The sequence below is a fragment of the Globicephala melas genome, chromosome 5 (assembly GCF_963455315.2).
Source record: "Globicephala melas chromosome 5, mGloMel1.2, whole genome shotgun sequence".
NCBI classification, from domain to species: domain Eukaryota; kingdom Metazoa; phylum Chordata; class Mammalia; order Artiodactyla; family Delphinidae; genus Globicephala; species Globicephala melas.
This window is the reverse complement of record NC_083318.1, coordinates 69,567,393-69,588,295: the sequence shown is the minus strand read 5'-3', so window position 1 is coordinate 69,588,295 and position 20,903 is coordinate 69,567,393. Positions and strand designations below refer to the sequence as shown.

At 38.3% G+C, this 20,903-nt stretch overlaps 1 protein-coding gene across 1 annotated transcript in view; it reads left to right on the top strand.

Annotated features, from left to right (window-relative positions):
- Nucleotides 1-20,903, top strand: part of GABRA4 (gamma-aminobutyric acid type A receptor subunit alpha4) — a 256,206-nt gene that overhangs the window by 156,884 nt on the left and 78,419 nt on the right. The window contains exon 9 of the mRNA XM_060299294.1: nt 15,249-15,304. Within this exon, the coding sequence (XP_060155277.1) occupies nt 15,249-15,263 (15 nt within the window). The 3' untranslated portion in view covers nt 15,264-15,304. The remainder of the gene's footprint in view (nt 1-15,248; nt 15,305-20,903) is intronic.

Genomic DNA, 20,903 nt, shown 5'->3' with positions numbered 1-20,903 from the left:
ATAGCCAATATATGGAAATAATTTAAGTATCTGTTGACGGATGAATGGATAAGGATGTCCTATACAGGTTTCACTCACTATTCGAAAGGAGAGTGTTCCTATGAAACCTTTCTTAAGCTGAAATGGTGTAAAGTGAAGAAGCAGTTACCTTAGGATACATACATTTTGCTAATGGATGCACGAAATAAATCTGGATAAAGCACAGATGCTCACAGACACAGTTCAAACTAGTGGCTTGATGCTGAGATGCTGAGTGTAGTTCATGGGGAAGGAGCTTGGTGGTGCCACTCTTGCTACTCCAGGTACACACTGCTTATATAATGGCCTCACTGCAAAACAAGCACTGAACACTATTTTTACTTTTTGCCTTTTTTCGTATATGTGAAAAATCCTCTTCAGATTTCTTTTGATTAACAAAAACAGGTTCTAAAAGCCAAGTAGTGTAAAGCAAGCCTTTGAAAAGCAGGAGAGATATATATATATATAAAATTAATATAGTGTGTTAATTATTGATATTGATAATATATAATCGTTGATGTATAATATTATTCATACATAGTATTTTCTAAATAATATAAATAATAATATTCAGCCATAAAAAAAGAAAAATATCCTACGATTTCCAACAACAAGGATGGAACTTGAGGGCTAAGTGACATAAGTCAGAGAAAGACAAATACTGTATGATACCACTTATATGTGAAATCTGAAAAAACTGGACTCAGAAACAGAGAGTAGTTGCAGTGGGAGAGAGGAATTGGGTGATGATGGTTAAAAGGTACATACTTCCAGTTATAAGATGAGTAAGTTTGGGGGATCTAATATATCACGTGCTTGAAAATTGCTAAGAGAGCAGATCTTAAAGGTTCTCACCACACACACACACACACACACACACACACACACACACACACAGAGGTAACTGTGAGGTGATGATTGTGTTAACTGGCCTTACTGTGATAATTATTTTGCAATATATATGTCAATCAAATCATCACATTGTGTCTCTCAAATGTACTCAGTGTTGTCAATTATATCTCACTAAACCTGGAAAAAAAAGGATTAAGATGTTTTCTTATTAGAACACAGATGGATTTGTATTGAACTGCAAAGCAAGTGCTTTTGGAGGCCACCTACCTTCTTGGATCCTGTCATAAACCAAAACACCTCCGATGGCAACTCTGTTATCCTCTATGCCTATATTCCTAAGTAATTTTTATTCCCTCATTATTCCTCTGTCACTTTCAATTCTGTCACTGCTCAATCTTCCTGTCATTTCTTAGTTTGAATCCAAAGAGAAAAAAGAAGTACATTGGCCCCAGCATTTTTTAAAAATTGACCCAGTTCTCATTTAATGTCACAAACCAACCCAATAGATTCACTGCCCTTGGATTAGATGCTTAGCCCAGGAACACTGACTTCTGGTCCTGTGGGGGCATGGACACGTGGTACAAAGCCTGGCTGCCTAATGATTGCATTCATCGGGGATAATGGCTTCAGCGGCTTGCTGTGGTACTGGCAGGCAATGCATTTGGCCTATGCAGAGTAGCAATTTGTTCTCACTAATAAAACACTGATAAATAACTATACTTTTTTCAATGTTAGTCACTAATTTACATTTTTGCAGTGTCTTATAAGCTAAAATTGTGTTCACTTATGTAACTTTATGTGATACTTCATATTAAAATAAAGTCTTACTCTTTAATTTTTTAAAATATCTTTATTGGAGTATAATTGCTTTACAGTGTTGTGTTAGTTTCTGTTGTACAACAAAGTGAATCAGCTATACATATACATATATCCCCATATCCCCTCCCTCTTCCGTCTCCCTCCTATCCTCCCTATCCCACCCCTCTAGGTGGTCACAAAGCATCAAGCTGATCTCCCTGTACTATGCAGTAGCTTCCCACTAGCCATGCATTTTACATTTGGTAGTGTATATCTGTCAGTGCTACTCTCTTGCTTCATCCCAGCTTCCCCTTCCCCCTCTGTGTCCTCAAGTCCGTTCTGTATGTCTGCATCTTTATTCTTGCCCTGCCGCTAGGTTCATCAGTACCGTTTTTTTTAGATTCCATATATGTGCATTAGCATACAGTATTTGTTTTTCTTTTCCTGATTTCACTGTGTATGACACACTCTAGGTCCATCCACTTCATTACAAATAACTCAATTTTGTTCCTTTTTATGGCTGAGTAATATTCCATTGTATATATGTGCCACATCTTCTTTATCCATTCATCTGTTGATGGACATTTAGGTTGCTTCCATGTCCTGGCAATTGTAAATAGTGCTGCAATGAACACTGTGGTACATGTATCTTTCTTTTTTTTTTTTTTTGGCGGTACGCGGGCCTCTCACTGTTGTGGCCTCTCCCCCTGCAGAGCACAGGCTCTGGACGCGCAGGCTCAGCGGCCATGGCTCACGGGCCCAGCCGCTCCGCGGCATGTGGGATCCTCCCGGACCGGGGCACGAACCCGTGTCCCCTGCATCGGCAGGCAGACTCTCAACCACTGCGCCACCAGGGAAGCCCTACATGTATCTTTTTGAATTATGGTTTTCTCAGGATATATGCCCAGTAGTGGGATTGCGGGGTCACATGATAGTTCTATTTTTAGTTTTTTAAGGAACCTCCATACTGTTCTCCATAGTGGCTGTACATTCCTACCAACAGTGCAGGACTGTTCCCTACGCTCCACACCCACTTCAGAATTTATTGTTTCTACATTTTTTGATGATGCCCATTCTGACTGGTGTGAGGTGATACCTCATTGTGGTTTTGATTTGCATTTCTCTAATGATTAGTGATGCTGAGCATCTTTTCATTTGTTTGTTGGCAATCTGTATGTTTTCTTTGGAGAAATGTCAATTTAGGTCTTCCACCCATTTTTGCATTGGGTTGTTTGTTTTTTTGATACTGAGCTGCATGAGCTGCTTGCATATCCTGGAGATTAATCCTTTGTTAGTTGCTTCATTTGCAAATATTTTCTTCCATTCTGAGGGTTGTCTTTTCGTCTTGTTTAGAGTTTCCTTTACTGTGTAAAAGCTTTTAATTTTCATTAGGTCCCATTTGTTTATTTTTGTTTTTATTTCCATTACTCTAGGAGGTAGGTCAAAAAAGATCTTGCTGTGATTTATGTCAAAGAGTGTTTTTCCTATGTTTTCCTCTAAGAGTTTTATAGTGTCTGGTCTTACATTTAAGTCTTTAATCCATTTGGAGTTTATTTTTGTGTTTGGTGTTAGGGAATGTTCTCATTTCATTCTTTTACATGTAGCTGTCCAGTTTTCCCGGCACCACTTATTGAAGAGGCTCCCTTTTCTTCATTGTATGTCCTTGCCTCCTTTGTCGTAAATTAGGTGCCCATATGTCTATGGGTTTATCTCTGGGCATTCTATCCTGTACCATTGATCTAAATTTCTGTTTTTGTGCCAGTACCATATTGTCTTGTTGACTGTAACTTTGTAGTATAGTCTGAAGACAGGGAGTTTGATTCTTCCAGCTCCGTTTTTTTTCCCTCAAGATTACTTTGGCTATTCAGGGTCTTTTGTGTCTCCATACAAATTAAAAATTTTTTTTTGTGCCAGTTCTGTAAAAAATGCCATTGGTAATTTGATAGGGATTGCACTGAATCTGTAGATTGCTTTGGATAGTATAGTCATTTTCACAGTATAGATTCTTCCAATCCAAGAACATGGTGTATCTTTCCATCTGTTTGTATTGTATTTGGTTTCTTTCATCAGTGTCTTATAGTTTTCTGCATACAGGTCTTTTGCCTCCTTAGGTAGGTTTATTCCCAAGTATTTTTTTCTTTTTGTTGCAGTGGTGAATGGAAGTGTTTCCTTAATTTCTCTTTCTGATATTTTGTTGTTTGTGTACAGGAATGCAAGAGATTTCTATGCATTAATTTTGTATCCTGCAACTTTACCAAATTCATTGATTAGCTCTAGTAGTTTTCCAGTGGCACCTTTAGGATTTTCTTTGTATAGTATCATGTCATCTGCAAACAGTGGCAGTTTTACTTCTTCTTTTCCAGTTTGTATTCTTTTTATTTTTCTTCTGTGACTGCCATGGCTAGGACTTCCACAAGTATGTTGAATAATAGTGGTGAGAGTGGACATCTTTGTGTTTGTTGTTCCTGATCTTAGAGAAAATGCTTTCAGTTTTTCACTATTTAGAATGTTGTTTGCTGTGGGTTTGTTGGATATGGCCTTTATTATGTTGAGGTAGGTTCCCCCTATGCCCACATTCTGGAGAATTTTTATCATAAATGGGTGTTGAATTTTCTCCAAAGCTTTTTCTGCATCTATTGAGATGATCATATGGTTTTCATCCATCAGTTCGTTAATACGGTATATCACGTTGATTGATTTGTGTATATTGAAGAGTCCTTGTATTCCTGCGATAAACCCCACTTGATCATGGTGTATGATCCTTTTTTTTTTTAAAGAAGATGTTGGGGGTAGGAGTTTATTATTTAATTAATTTATTTTGCTGTGTTGCGTCTTCATTTCTGTGCGAGGGCTTTCTCTAGTTGTGGCAAGTGTGGGCCACTATTCATTGCAGTACACAGGCCTATCACTATCGCGGCCTCTCTTGTTGTGGAGCACAGGCTCCAGACGCGCAGGCTCAGTAGTTGTGCCTCATGGGCCTAGTTGCTCCGCGGCATGTGGGATCCTCCCAGACCAGGGCTCGAACCTGTGTCCCCTGCATTAGCAGGCAGATTCTCAACCACTGCGCCACCAGGGAAGCCCTGTATGATCCTTTTAATGTGCTGTTGGATTCTGTTTGCTAGAATTTTGTTGAGGATTTTTGCATCTATGTTCATCAGTGATATTGTCCTGTGTTTTCCTTTTTTCTGTAGTATCTTTGTCCGGTTTTGGTATCAGGGTGATGGTGGCCTCATAGAATGAGTTTGGGTGTGTTCTTTCCTCTGCTATATTTTTGAAGAGTTTGAGAAGGATAAGTGTTAGCTCTTCTCTAAATGTTTGATATAATTCTCCTGTGAAGACATCTGGCCCTGGGCTTTTGTTTGTTGGAGGAATTTTAATCACAGTTTCAATTTCAGTGGTTGTGATTGGTCTGTTCATGTTTTCTATTTTTTCCTCATTCTACCTTGGAAGTTTGTACTTTTCTAAGAATTAGTCCATTTTTCCAGGTTATCCACTTTATTGGCATACAGCTGCTTGTAATAGTCTCTCATGATCCTTTGTATTTCTGCAATGTTAGTTGTTACTTCTCCTTTTTCATTTCTAATTCTGTTGATTTGAGTCTTCTCTCTTTTTTCATGATGAGTCTGGCTAGTGGTTTATCTATTTTGTTTATTTTCATAGAGAACCAGCTTTTAGTTCTTTGCTCTTGATCTTTGCTATTTTTTCTTCATTTCTTTTTCATTTATTTCTGATCTGATCTGTATGATTTCTTCCTTTCTGCTAACTTTAGGGTTTTTTTTTTTGCTGTTGTTCTTTCTTTAATTACTTTACTTGTAAGGTTAGGTTTTTTATTTGAGATTTTTCTTGTTTCTTGAGGTGAGATTGAATTGCTATAAACTTCCCTCTTAGAACTGCTTTTGCTGCATCCCATACGTTTTAGGGCATCGTGTTTTCATTGTCTCTGGGTTTTTTGGTTTCCTCTTTGATTTCTTCAGTGATCTCTTGGTTGTTTAGTAGCGTATTGTTTAGCCTCCATGTGTTTGTATTTTTTACAGTTTTTTTCCTGTAATTGATATCTCACCTCATAGCGTTGTGGTCGGAAAAGATGCTTGATACAATTTCAATTTTCTTAAATTTACCGAGGCTTGATTTGTGACCCAAGATGTGATCTATCTTGGAGAATGTTCCGTGTGCACTTGAGAAGAAAGTGTATTCTGTTGTTTTTGGATGGGATGTCCTATAAATATCAATTAAGTACATCTGGTCTAATGTGCCATGTAAAGCTTGTTTTTCCTCATTTATTTTCTGTTTGGGTGATCTCTCCATTGGTGTAAGTGGAGTGTTAAAGTCACCTACTATTATTGTGTTACTGTCGATTTCCCCTTTTATGGCTGTTAGCATTTGCCTTATGTATTGAGGTGATCCTATGTTGGGTGCATAAATATTTACAATTGTTATATCTTCTTCCAGGATTGATCCCTTTATCATTGTACAGTGTCCTTCCTTGTGTCTTTTAGTAGTCTTTTTTTGAAAGTCTATTTTGTCTGATATGAGTATTGCTACTCCAGCTTTCTTTTGATTTCCATTTGCATGGAATATCTTTTTCCATCCCCTCACTTTCAGTCTGTATGTGTCCCTAGGTCTGAAGTGGGTCTCTTGTAGACAGCCTATACACGGGTCTTGTTTTTGTATCCTTTCAGCCAGTCTATGTCTTTTGGTTGGGGCATTTAATCTATTTACATTTAAGGTAATTATTGATATGTATATTTCTATTACCATTTTCTTAATTGTTTTGGGTTTGTTTTTGGAAGTCTTTTCCTTCTCTTGTGTTTCCTGCCTAAAGAAGCTCCTTTAGCATTTGTTGTAAAGCTGGTTTGGTGGTGCTGTGTATTCTCTTAACTTTTGCTTGTCTGTAAGTCTTTTGATTTCTCAATCAAATCTGAATGAGATCCTTGCTGGGTAGAGTAATCTTGGTTGTAGGTTTTTCCTGTTCATCACTTTAAATATATCTTGCCACTCCTTTCTAGCCTGTAGGGTTTCTCCTGAGAGATCAGCTGTTAACCTTATAGGGATTAACTTGTAAGTTATTTGTTGCTTTTCTCTGACTGTTTTTAGTATTTTTTCTTTGTGTTTAATTTTTGTTAGTTTGATTAATATGTGTCTCAGCGTGTTTCTCCTTAGGTTTATCCTGTATGGGACTCTCTGCGCTTCTTGGACTTGGGTGACTGTTTCCTTTCCCATGTTGGCGAGGTTTTATACTATAATCTCTTCAAATATTTTCTCAGACCCTTTCTTTTTTTCTTCTTCTTGTGGGACGCCCATAATTCGAATCTTTGTTCACTTAATGTTGTCTCAAAGGTCTCTGAGCCTGTCCTCCATTCTTTTCATTCTGTTTTCTTTATTCTGCTCTGCAGCAGCTATTTCCACCATTCTATCTTCCAGGTTACTTATCCATTCTTCTGCCTCAGTTATTCTGCTGTTGATTTGTTCTAGAGTATTTTTAATTTAAGTTATTGTGTTGTTAATTACTGTTTGTCTTCTCTTTAGTTTTCTAGGACCTTGTTAAACGTTTCTTGTATTTTCTCTATTCTATTCCACGATTTTGCATCATCTTTACTGTCATTACTCTGAAATCTTTTTCACGTAGTTTGCCTATTTCCTCTTCATTTATTTGGTCTTGTGGGGTTTTATCTTGCTCCTTTGCCTGTATGCTATTTCCCTGTCTTCTTATTTTGTCTGATTTACAATATTTGAAGTCTCCTTTCCTTAGGCTGCAAGGTCATAGTTTCTCTTGCTTCTGTTCTCTGCCCCCAATGCTGGGGTTGATCCACTGTCTTGTGTAGGCTTCTTGATGGGAGGGAATGGTGCCTGTGTTCTGGTGTGTGGAGCTGCATCTTTTCCCTCTGATGAGCAGGGCCGTGTCAGGTGGTGTGTTTTGGGTTGTCTGTGTGCTTAGTATTACTTTAGGTAGTCTGTGTATTTATTGGTGGGTTTGTGTTCCTGTCTTGTTTGTTGTTTGGTATGAGGCATCCAGTGCTGGGAGGTGCTGTCAGTTGGGTGGAGCTTGGAATCAGACAGCGGCCTCCATGAGAGCTCTTGGCGATTAATATTCCCTGGGGCCAGCATTCTCTAGTGTCCAGCATCCTGGACTCGGTGCTCCAACTCCAGAGCCTCAGGCCCAACTTCTGGTTGAGGGACCAAGACACCACAGGTCACTTGTCCCAGCAATAAAGGGGATTTGAAAAAAAAAAAGAAAAGACTAACAAAACCCCAGACAAATGGTAGAAAGTAAAATCAACGAACAGAAACAGAAACAAGGAAACACACACAGACAAAAGAAACAAAAACAGAGCCAAATAAGTCAAATAGAAAGATAACAACCAAACAAACAGAAGAACCCAAGAGTGAAATCAAACAATTAAGAAGAAAGCTGACAAAAACCCTAAACCAAAAAACAAAGCCAAAGCAGAGTGCCAACTGAAAAGTGAAGCAAAGAAACCAAGCAAACTGACAAAAATAATATTAAAAAAAAAAAAAAAGAGAAGGGGGAAAGAAGGGAGAACAACAGAAATTCAACATAGAAACAGAAATATACAAAAAAATATATATTTAAGAAAAAGAAAAGATAAAGAAAACTCCAGAGAAATGGTAAAAGCAAAATCAAACAAAGAGAAACAGAAACAAGGAAACACACACACAGGTAAAAGAAACAAAAACTGAGCCAAACAAATCAAAAAGCAAGAGAACAACCAGACAAATAGAACTCAAAAATAAAATCAAACAAGTAAGATTAAAACTGACAAAAACACGTAACCTAGAAACAAAACCAAAGCAATGTGTTAACTGAAGAATAAAGCAAGGAAACAGAACAAACTGATAAAGGTGATTAAAAAAATAATAATGATAAAATAAAATAAAAAGGGCAAAAACGAGGGACAAGAAAGCAAAGTAAAAATAGACATTGAAAAAATAATAAAAATTAAAAATATGTTATAAATCATGGAGATCCCAAAAGACTAAAAAAAAAAGAAAAAACTAACCAATGAACAAAAAAAAACTAGAACCAACAACAGAATGAATCAAAACATAATAAAATTAATCGTGATAATTATGTTTCCCTCGGGTCTCCGCTATATGTGTCCTCGCCCACGCCATGAGTCACAGCCCACCTCTGCCTCCCCAAGAGGCTCTCCTCTGCCTCTGGGCTGGTGTCTGGACCTGCTGTGGGCCCTGTGGGCACCACTCAGACTGTGATCTGGCCCACTTCCTGCGTGTGCTACCCCCAAAGTCCGCAGCTGCCTGAGCTTCACCATTTTCATTTGTGGGAACACTCATTGTCTACTTAGATATTCCATAGATGCAGCATCTACCCAGCTGATTGTGGGGATTTAATCTGTAGCTTGTACAGCTGATGGAAAGATTTTCATTCTTCTTTAGTCACCCTGTCTCTGGGGTAAGGTTTGGTTTTATCCCTGCCTCTGCGTGTGGCCCACCTACAGGAGTCTGGTCCTGAGGCTGCCTTGGAGCTCTTGGCTCTGCACCTGTGAGGACCGAGTGCAGAGGTGGTATGACTGCTTGGATATTGGGAGCCCCAGTGGCTCCAAATGCACAGGGAAGCCAGTGGCCATGGGCTTAAGAGATATGGCCCTAATGAGGCCTTTTCTGGTGCCTGGCATAAGGCACGTGAGGGCTAGCTCTGAGGGGGCTTTTCTTTTTATTGCTCGGCAGCTGGCACACAGGAGCCAGCCCTGAGCCGGCTTCTTTTATTGTCGTCAGCAGGCACCGGCGTGTGGGGAGAAAGAGGTTACAATAGTAGCTCCTCCCCCTGTGTGTGACTCAGAAATAGCACCCAGTGGCAGTCCAGTCTTCCTCCATAGGCATTCCCTGCTGCAGATTTCCTCCCTCCCATCCCCTCAGTCTGTCTCCCCACAGCCAACAGCAGTTTTCTCTCTGGGCCTGTTCTCCAATCCCCATGCATCAGCTCCCAGCCCCCTTGCACACCTGTGAACACACATCCCAGTCTGGGGCACGTACAGCCGTGGTACGGACCATATGTGTATTTCTCACTCTGTCCCCTGTGCCACAGATTGGCCGCTTCACCTTCTTCTGACAGCCTCAAATGCTTCCCTTTTATCCCAATCAATTTCCCTGTCGGAGAGGGGGTTTCCCCAAATTTGGGAATCTCTCCTCTGCTTCATCTCCCCCACCCTGGGATGCAGGTCCCATCCCGTTTCCTCTTCTCCTCCTTCTCCCTTCTTTTTTTCCATCCTACTCAGTTATGCAGGGATCTTTATAGTTTTTCCAGTGTCCAAGATTTTCTGCTAGTTTTCAGCCAGTGTTCTGTGAGAATTGTTGCATCTATAAATGTATTCCTGATGCATCCATGGAGAGAAATGAACTCCACGTCCACCTACTCCTCCGCCATCTTGAATCTCCCAAGTTTGCTCTTTCGGGGAGTAGAAAATAGATATTAATGTTGAGGTATGTTTTTTCATGCAAGATAACCTATACTGTACAAATATATTGTGCATTTGGGAAAACATATAAGACATGTATGCTCATTTAGCAATCTGCTGTTCTTTTTCTTCTGTTCTTGAAAATGCTCACCAACTTGTTCTAATAAATAATAATTATCCCTGGGTATAGCCATAAATAACACAAAGAATGATAGTTGATAGAATCACAACAGAAATTCTGGGAAGAGCTGTATATCTCACTCAATCCAACACATTCATTTTAGCAATTCTGTGTCAATTTATCCATCTTTCTTTAGATCATTAAGGAAGATATGTGCTCTGATTTTTGCTTTAATCTAATTATCTTTGCAATAAATTCTTAGAATTCATCACCCAGGAAAAACATGCTTTCTTTCATAAAATGAAATACTTCTTTTTGTTGGAAATAAGATTACACAATCTGTATTTTGGTGTTTGTAATAGCTGTGAGAAAGCACAGGGCCAAATTTAATTTTCAAATATACTTATGTGGACATAGTTTTAAAAACAGTTATTGTCTTCAATTCATTAAAACAAATTGTTGAGTGGGTTAAACATTTTGTAGGCCCTTTTTATTTAGCTTTAGTTTGTATATGTTTATCTAATGGTGTATTTCCATTTGCTTGTCTAAATGCATATTTCCATTTTCATGCAAGCCACCTCAATCATTTTGGAAAGTAGCTTTTCAGTCAGGTGATGCTTATTGAGAACATACTGTGTGCTAAAATGTGTTTCAATGGAAAGCTAATAGGAATAAATTCTATGGAAGGGCATACATTCAGGTGACAAAGAAGATTAGGAAAGCCATTAGTAATAAAATAAGTTGAAAACGCCTCCATGCCATGATCTAGTCTTATACTTCCCTTTGTTTCATGGTGCCGAGGACATGACTGAGAATAATGAAGCCTGCTAACCTGAACCAAGTGAAGTACATCAGCAATTGATTTAACTTTTAGCCTTGATGATGGAGCAAAACTTGGGGAAAAGCTGATGATACAAGGGTTGTATTGCTAGGTTAGCAGAGTATCTACAGATAAATAAACAGTAAATATATATATATATATATATATATACACGCACATACATACATGTATATGTGTATACACTATATATCAGGCAGAGTAAATGTGTGTGTGTATATATATATATGTATATGTTTATATATATAATTGACCCTTGAGCAACACAGATTTAAATTGCAGAGGTCCACTTATAGGCAGATTTCTTTCAATAGTAAATGCTACAATACTACATGATCCGAGGTTGGTTGAATCCACAGATGTGGAACTGAGAATATGGAGGAACCATGGATATAGGAGGCTGACTATAAAGGCATAGGAGAATTTTCAACTGCACTGAGGGTTGACACCCCTGACCCCTGTGTTGTTTAAGAGTCAAATGTGTGTGTGTGTGTGTGTGTGTGTGTGTGTGTGTGTGTATTTATACACACATACAACACATACATATACACACATACATTGATAAAGTATATTGAGGACATAAATGAAAAGGGAGATATTTGGCACATTTTGGATAGCATTGTTCTTATAGAACAGGAACATTGAATACTTGCGCATTTTTTATCCAATTTGCCCCTCTATGTAACTAAGTGAGTGCTCAGTATATCTTCATTGAATGAATGAATAGGAAAGAAATTGCTTTCAAAGCACTATAGGGAAATAGGATGCTCACTGTAGATAAACCTAGATAAAAGCTGAATACTAGTCACGTTAGGGCACAACATAGTCTTTGATTGTGTGACTGCTTTATAAATAGTATAAGTTTGCATATGAATTATAGATACACAAAAAGAGGCAGGGCAGCTTCTTTCACTGAGCTATATACCTAGTTAATTCAGGGCCTTTCACATAATACATGCTCATTAGATTTGGTTGTATTGATTTAAAAAAAACACGTACATTAAAAGCCAATCTAAGCATATCTAAAAACAAAAGTTTAAAAATAAGTTATGTTAGCTACTTAGTAGTTAAAATGAACTGACTTTGATTAGTATTAAGTGTTAGCCAGTTTTGAAATACCAACTTTCAAAGCCTTATAAACAGTGAAGTAGCACAACTCTGGCACTAATTGGGTCTTCCAGGGAGCCTAATAAGTATGTATGTCTTTTACTTAGCAGTGCCAATTGCCACTTTCTCCTTGGAAGGAGGCTGAAGTGGAGGTGGCTCGGACTTGGCTTCTCATGTCCCTTTCAATGGTGATCACCTATGAGCTGGCTAGACTACTAGAGCCCACCCCCTCAAAAACATCTGTAGGGAAACTCATCATTGCTAAAAAACAGCTGTAAATGTTTCAGCTAATATTCTTAGTGAATGACCACCTAGAGCAGAAAGAACTGAATGCTTTCTGGCTTCTACCAGTACCCACGTAGAATCACTGGCTCTTACCACTTTCTTCCAGGAAGGGGTAACGTAGACGACCCCATGGTTGGAATGGAGGTGGCTCCACCTGGCTTCTCGTGTACCTTTAGTAGTGATTACACATGAGCCTCTAGCAGGTCAGGGGACTCAACTTTCTCTTTGCTCTTTATCTATTTGTCAGATTTCTCTGAGGAAGCAGGCAATAAGTCCCTTGGAGAAATGCTTTTCTCTTGGTTTTCCTCCTACCTCACCAGCCTCTCTTCCTTGGTCTTTTCCTGGCTCTTTCATAGCTCCCTCACCTCTAAATTTTGTAGTATCTCGGGTCTTGCATTAATTTTCTATTGGTGCATAACAAATTACCTAAAACTCAGTGGTTTTTAAACAACAGATATATATTATCTCACAGTTTCTTTGGGTCAGAAGTCTAGTGTAGCTTAACTAGGTCTTCTGTAAGACTGCAGTCAAGGTGTCAGCTGGCGTTGGGGTATCATCTGAATGCTTGACTAGAAAAGGATTTATTTCCAAGCTTAAACAGGTTGTTGGCAGGATTTATTTTCTTAAGGCTATAGGAGTGAGGGCTTCATTTCTTGTTGGCTGGGGGCTGGAGACGTTACAAGATGCCAGCTAGAGGCTGCCCTCAGTTTCAAGAGGCTACCCTCACTTCTTTGCCCAGCAAAGGTTGAGGTTCCCCAATATGGCTGCTTGCTTCACAAAAGTCAGCTAGTGAGGGAAAAAGCTCCAGCACAATTGGCACTGTAATAATGTGATCACACAGTGTCAGTCACCTGCATGCTGTCATGTATTCTATTGGTTAGAAGCAAGTTACAGGTCCTGCCCACACTCTAGGGAATTGGAATCATACAAGAGCATGACCACCAGGAGGCAGGGAAGATCGAGGCACCTAAGAGTCTGCCCACCCCAGGGCTAGTCTCTGTCATCCGTCTTCTCTGTCTGTACTCACTTCCTCTCGTATCTCACGTCTTTAAATACTGTCAGTGATTGGACAACCCTGTTTTATATTTAAAGCTTGATATCCTTCTCTAAACTCCACACTGATATAGCCACTGCTTTCTTTATATTGTTCCTCTTCTGATAGACATCTCGAAATTCATATATCCAAAGTCAAAATAATTATTTCCCCTAAAAGTAACCTGTTTTTCCCATGGTTTCCCAGTCCCACTAAATGGCAGCTCTGTTCTTTCAGTTGCTCAGATCAAAAACTTTTATGCCATCCTGACTCTTCCTGTTCTCTCATATCCAACATCCAATTTATTAAATCTTTATTTTTAATTTGCCATTTCTTGGTTAGTGTACTTATCTTCAGGTAACACTAGGACCTGATCTAAAATATAGGGCACTTGGTGGCTCTCTGGCAACTGGAGTCCTAATGGGAAGAAGTAACCTCTGTCTCCATTTTATACCAGCTGGCTCCGGGCCTGCTTCTAACAGGATGGACCACATGGAACTCCAACACCACTGCTCTCTGACTTCGCTATTGATGGAAACTCTTGTGGCTTTGCCACATGCCAGATTGGTTCATGTCAGATGTTGCCTCTCACCAAACAAGGCTGCATTTGCCTTAATGAACCTCTCCGTACAAAGATTAAGGAGTAATGCCGATAATGGTAGTCACCTAACTCCTCCTAACATACTCTCTCTGCAGGGTTTTCTCCTCTGGGGCCTGTCCTTTTTTCATCCAATGTTCTTTTTTTCTTTCCTTCTCGCCCACATTTTTTGTTTGTTTTTAATTAATTAATTAATTTTTTGGCTGCGTTGGGTCTTCATTGCTGTGCACAGGCTTTCTCTAGTTGTGCCGAGCCGGGGCTACTCTTTGTTGTGGTGTGCCGGCTTCTCATTGCAGTGGCTTCTCCTGTTGCGGAGCACGGGCTCTAGATGCACGGGCTTCAGTAGTTGTGGCACACAGGCTCAGTAGTTATGGCTCACGGGCTCTAGAGCGCAGGCTCAGTAGTTGTGGCACATGGGCTTAGTTGCTCCGCTGCATGTGGGATCTTCCTGGACCAGGGCTTGAACCCGTGTCCTCTGTATTGGCAGGCGGGTTCTTAAACACTGTGCCACCAGGGAAGTCCCTCACCCATGTTTTGGAAAACTGTGTTAATATCTGTTTCTGGGTAGGTAGGGCTTCCTATCATCCACATATACTTTGGTCTAAAGTAATAAATGTATCATTTTCTCCAGGTGTATTTTTACTTTATAGAATGAAAAAAATTGTTCCTATCACTAGAATTTGAGACATTAGTATGATGGCAAATTTGATTTATGGCACAAACAGTAGAGGAGTTCATGCTTGTTTCCCTGAACTCACGTGGAAGAGGTAGCTCCCTATTCTCCATACACATAAGGTGAACCTTGATCAGAACTCTCCCTATTTGAGCTTGGGCACAGGTAGATAGTAACTCATGGAGGCAGCTGGCAGATGAAAGGGGGTGATCTCAAATACATGGGTTGAGAAAAATTTACAAACTCCTTCTGTATCACTATAGAAAGACAGGTAACTATGTCCTCTTCCTTTCAAATACTTCGCAATTCTTTCCTTTGTACTTTAAGTTATTTCTTAAAGTTTATTTAATCAGGTGTCACTCGTATAAAAATATTTACTGTTGGTGAAGTAGTCTATGGTGATTTTCTCTGGGTAATATAGCCCATCCTTACCTTTTGCCTTTTTCTGTTTCCTTGAAACCTCACACTAATTTTCTAATTATATTTTTAGGAATCTGAATCTTGAACTTTCTGAGGAGAGCATCTGAGCTTCAGAGTTCCTATCAGGTAATGACAAAATATGGAAAAGACCCATGGTGCTGAGATTAGAATTTCACTGTGAGTGTCAATTTTAGATAATGTTGAGGATCCCTCCTTTTTTATGAAAGAAAGAAAGAAAGTTAAAGTTCTGGTAAGAAATTTTGTAAAAATTAAAATTGACAACAAAACCGTTTTAAAAAGTTGTATGTACTCTTAAGCACTCTATTTATTATTCAGAATTAGCCTAACCACAGAAAGTATAAGAGACATATACCAGTCTAAATAAACAAATGTTTCCAAAATAAGATATTTCCTATCTGTCGAAAAAGTTTTACTTGATTGACTAACTTGATAGTCTTAATGCAATCAGTTGGATGAAAAATAAAATGTGTATTGCCAGCAAACATTTTAGAGAGATAAGCACTTGTTGCAAGTACTATACATGCTTAGAAAAATCTTTACTTTGGCCAGCTAAGACCACCACATGTTTTAAAATGTCATCCATCATTTCAGTGTTAAGAGCGCCCCCTGGTGTGATTGTCTAATTATGTTTATGAGAAATTTAGGCACTATTTTTTTTTAATTTTTAAAAATTTTTATTGAATTCTTTTTTTTATTGAAGCATAATTGATTTACAATATTATATTAGTTTCAGGTATACAGTATAGTGATTCAATATCTTTGCAAATTATACTCCATTTTAAGTTATTACAAGATAATGGCTGTAATTCCCTGTGCTGTACAGTATATCCTTGTTGCTTATCTATATTAGACACTGTTTTTAAAACCTCATTTTGCTATTAGATGGTAATAGACCTTCTTTTTATACTCTGCTGACCTGACCAGTATGGTATGTAACTATCTAGAAATATGAATTTAATTTTTTCCTTGCCGTTATCCATGTTTATATCTGGAATCAGTGGTTAGCTTGAAAGTAGAATTTGGTAATAGTAATCCCTAAACTTCTTCAGTTAAAGTTAAGGACCAATAATATATCCTTTGGTAAATGTGAAATTGTATACTGAGATAAAATTTTATAGGATAATCAAATTCTTTGGTGGTAATAACCTTGTTAAATGGCAAATTTCTGTGAACAGTTTCTTTTTGGTAAACTCATGGGCATTTTAATAATTAAACATGAGAATTCAGACATTGCATTTTGATTTTGAAATATTCATTGTTTGGAAAAATTAATCCAAGTTTTAAGATTTTCTTACAACCCAGCAGCCCCCCTATAACCACGGAACTTGCAAATGTAAACATAATAATTCATCCCTGAATCACAATAGACCTCTCATCCATCCCCTAAAATCACCCCCACTCCTGTAAATTCTCATTCGAACTTGGCAGCAGGGTGTCTATTTTATTACTGTCATTTTTCCTTGCATTTAATATTTAGTCCTTTGGGAATAATTAAACCATCCTTGCAAAGTGAAAGTGTGCATAATATTCTAAACTACATTTCTGTAAATTTGATAACTGCAATTATATTTCCCCCTACTGTGTCTTCTCCAAACTTAGATTGTTGTGATCGTTTTAACCATTTCTCATAGGTTCTATGTTCTAAACTTGATCATTTACAGGGCTATCACACTGAGCTGTTTGGAATAGACTGCTTTTACTTTCATTTTCTTCTGTATGGTTCCTCTTTCAATTGAATTCTGAAGCCATAAGCTTAGCACAGTATTTATATTATGTCCTGGCCTGTTAAAAGGAAATTTTCTAAAATATAGAATAAAAAAAAATCAGAACAGCGAACCTATCATAGTAGACCTGTGTTTGAATCTGGTTTGCAAATTTATTAGTATCGTGACCTTGGATAAGTCAGTGAGCCTCTCAGAGCCTTAATCTCTTCTCCTGTAAAAGGGAAATACAAATCAGTACTTTGCAGAATGTTGTTAATTCATCTTTTATGTTAATATGTATTTGAGATTTATTATCTGCCAGATTTAAGGCTGGATGCCTCATGAGCATTTAGTTCTCACAACAGTTCTGTGAAGTAGGTGCTTTTATTTCTATATTATTGATGAGGCTTAAAGAAGCTAAGAAGCCTGTTAAGTGCAAAGGCCAAGATTCCAATCGAGGTCCTTTTGACTTAAAATGAGCTTATAAACACTATGCTTCGTATATGTTTTAATCCTACTTACTCATTTCTGCTAATTTATTGATTTTGTTGTCCTTAAGGTCAGATTATCTCCCAATGCACAAACATACAGGAAACCAATCTTTTGAAAAAGAAGAGCTGGATCTTTTAACATGGATGCTCTTCTTGTCCGAAAACCAGAATTATTTTGAGAATTTATTCTTCTATACAATTTTTTTCAAACCAGGCAATGCACTAAGAGATCCTTTGTTATTATTTTCGTTGAGCTAATAGCAGTAACAAGGACTATTGGGTTGGTGAACCTTAAGGCACCTTCATGCAGAATATAAAGGCAGGATAATAGAATGCTAATTTTAGGCACTGTTGCATGCTTCCACCTCACCATTTCTGCTGGTTTTCTCTGGAGCTGGGACCACAATCTATTCCTTTTTGCCTTGCTGTTCTTATTTAAGTATCTAATTACTTGGATTGGCTTTGTGAAGACTACATCATTTTCCTTATGGTTTAAGAATTTTTCCTTATATTCTAGATACCAGATTTTATTCATTAATTGCTACAGAGGCTATAAGTTTCTGGTTTCGCTAATAAGTTGTTTTGAAGGCTACTAAGTAACTCACCATGGAAACATGGTGTGAACAGGCTTGTCCTTTGCTTAATAAAATCTAGTGTTTCATAATATTCCTTTGGTCCTTGAGATTTGCTCTAGGAAGTAGGCTGTTCAACCATGATTCAAGAGCACATTGTTGGGTTTCTCAATGGCTGAGTGACTGTTTTCTTGTTGAAGTTGCCTCATGTGCTTGGGTCAGATGTATAGGCATTAATGTGAGCAGCTGTGTATATTATTATGTCTTACTGAGGTTGCACATTACGCCAAACACCACTGCCACTAGGAAAATCAACTCAATCATCATCATTGAATCCATGAATGAGTGAAGAAATGGGAGTTGTTTTAGTTTTCTACCCTCATTTCTGCCCCACTCCTACACTTATTCCCCTGACTGCCTACCACACACATGTGCACACACAGCATTTGGTGAGTTTGTTCTTGGACTTGTTTAATGTTTGTGGAATCCGGTCTTTTTTTCCAAATCCTCTGATATTGTTTTGGGTTAAGCCCTCATATTTTTCATTTGAACAATTGGAATACTCCTTTAACTGAATTCTCTCTCTTCAGTGTTACATGCCTCCAGTAAACTGTCCGTAGTAACACCAGAATAATTTTCCTAAAACATAGAACTCATAACAGCTTAAAATTATTCATTGTCTCATTGTTCAGAAAGAGCCTTTGGTTCTTGCTTACTCTCTTCTAATTTGTCTCCCTACCATTGTCTTTACCCTCTGAATTCTGTGCTTTGCTCCACTGAAAAATTACAAATCCCAGAATGCTTTTCACTTCCTTTGCCTTCCTGTGCCTTTATGCACTAATGCACATGCTTTTATGCCAGTAACACCCTTCTGCACTTCATTTGGCGGGCTCCACTTTCTCCTCTAAGACAATCCTTCCCTGACAAAATTCTCACCCCACAAGCACATACTCAGTCTAAGTGCTTCTTCAGGGGAATTGCAAGATCCTGTGCTCACTTCTGTTGTTACAAGGTTTAGATTAGGTGGGCAGCTTGAAGGCAAGTATTATGGTATATTATTCAATGTACCACAGAGCCAGATATTTAGAAAATGCTCAGGACAACTTTATTTATGAAGCCCATGAAGAGGCTTAATGAAGAATAGAAAGATACTGTGTTAGGATTCCCACGAAGATCTCATGCCTCAGTCAGACTTCCAAGCTTATAGATCAAAATGTCTGACTTCTGTCAGCCATTACTGGGCAAGATGGTGAAGCAGCCATCAGTTGACGTTATATGCTCTCTTTCATTTACATTGAATCTTTTACATTTTCACTTAAATTGACTTTTTCCCAGCACTCATATACGCCTCAGTACCCCTCTGTGACAGTGATTTTTTGTGGCTTAATATTCATTCTCTTCTTCTTTTTACTTGTGGTGTCAAGAGAAAAAAAAAGACCACAAGCCCCCCATTATCTCTTTCTCCTTTTTGCTATGGGAGACAATTTGCCATAATTCTGTCCAATGAAATATAAACAGGAATCTGATGGAATTTCTGGGAAGTCTCTGTGTTCTTGCTGTTGATGGTACCTTGTCTTCCTTCTGGCCCTTTCTTTCTTCCTTGCTCCTGGAAGGTACACACGATGACTGGAACTGGAGCAGCCACCTTGCTGCCTTGAAAGGTTAGGAATATTACTGAGATTTTAGCCATGACATACCTGAACTTTCAAATCAATAACAGTAATTTCCTTCCCTTGGAATTCTCATTATATGAGCAAAATTTACCGTTTTGTGTTTAAGCCATTGTTATTTGAGTTTTCTGTTGCATCAACTGACTCACTTCCCAAACTGATACTGTGTACATTTTAAATGAATGCATTAGAAGTTAGTGGTATAAGTTTTCCACCTCTCCACCTATGTTTTATATCTGTTAGCTCAACAACCATGTATTTAGACCTACTGTCACCATGTATGTACTACCCTAGACACTAAGGTATAATGACTGGAACACCATGCCTATGTAAATGGCTTACAGTCTCATGGGTGCATAGAAACAAAATTAATTATGATATTGTGTATTAATAATGATTAACTATGACAATATGAGATAGAATATATAATCCAGCAAATGCCACAGCAGTATATGTAGAAAAGCCTGAAGGTAAACAGAAGAGAGTATTTACAATTTGATCAAGCTCTCCTAAAAATAAAATCAAAATTTTTAAAATCAGAGAAATGAATCTCTCATCTGGGATTTCAGGCACCCTGAACAGGACTTAATCCTTGTGCCTTTTTAGTGACAGCGTAGGTGGTTACTTACCTTTATGTGTCAGCCTTCTGCCTCTTACTAATAATTAAAATGAGCACTGTCTAGGAGACCAGAGATAAAATCCACACTTTGAATTGCTGACAGGCTGTCTTTGGAAAGCCAAACTGGTGAAAAGCAATTTGTGGAGAAGGAGGGACAAGAAATGACACAGGAAGTTGCCAAGGATTCAACTGACACACAGAGTAGTAAGCCAAGAGCTGTGACAAGGATGGCAGTAAACAAGAAACCGAAGCTCAGTTGTTGAAAGGCAAGAGTTAGGTAGTGGAGAGAGACATCAAAGCATTAGGCAGCCAACATCCTGGAACAAACTCACAATGAGGGAGAGCTAGGGAACAAGCCTCCTCAGGAGAGCACAAAAATAGGCTCCAGGACTCCAGGACTCTCGCTGAAGTCTGTGAGGAAGGCCAGAAGCAGATCATAATAAGGACACTATTTATAAAATCACAGCAACTCAAAGGAGTTAAAATGAGAAAATGGTCTCAAAGTAAAGCATAAAAATTTTAATCAGTCAATGTTTTGAAAAGACACGAAACACTCAAAGAAGCTGATTCAAAAAGAGAGTCCAGGGACATTGGCATTGATTTCAGTGCTTGATCTTAAGGTGATTATTTTTGGTACAGATTTTGAAAT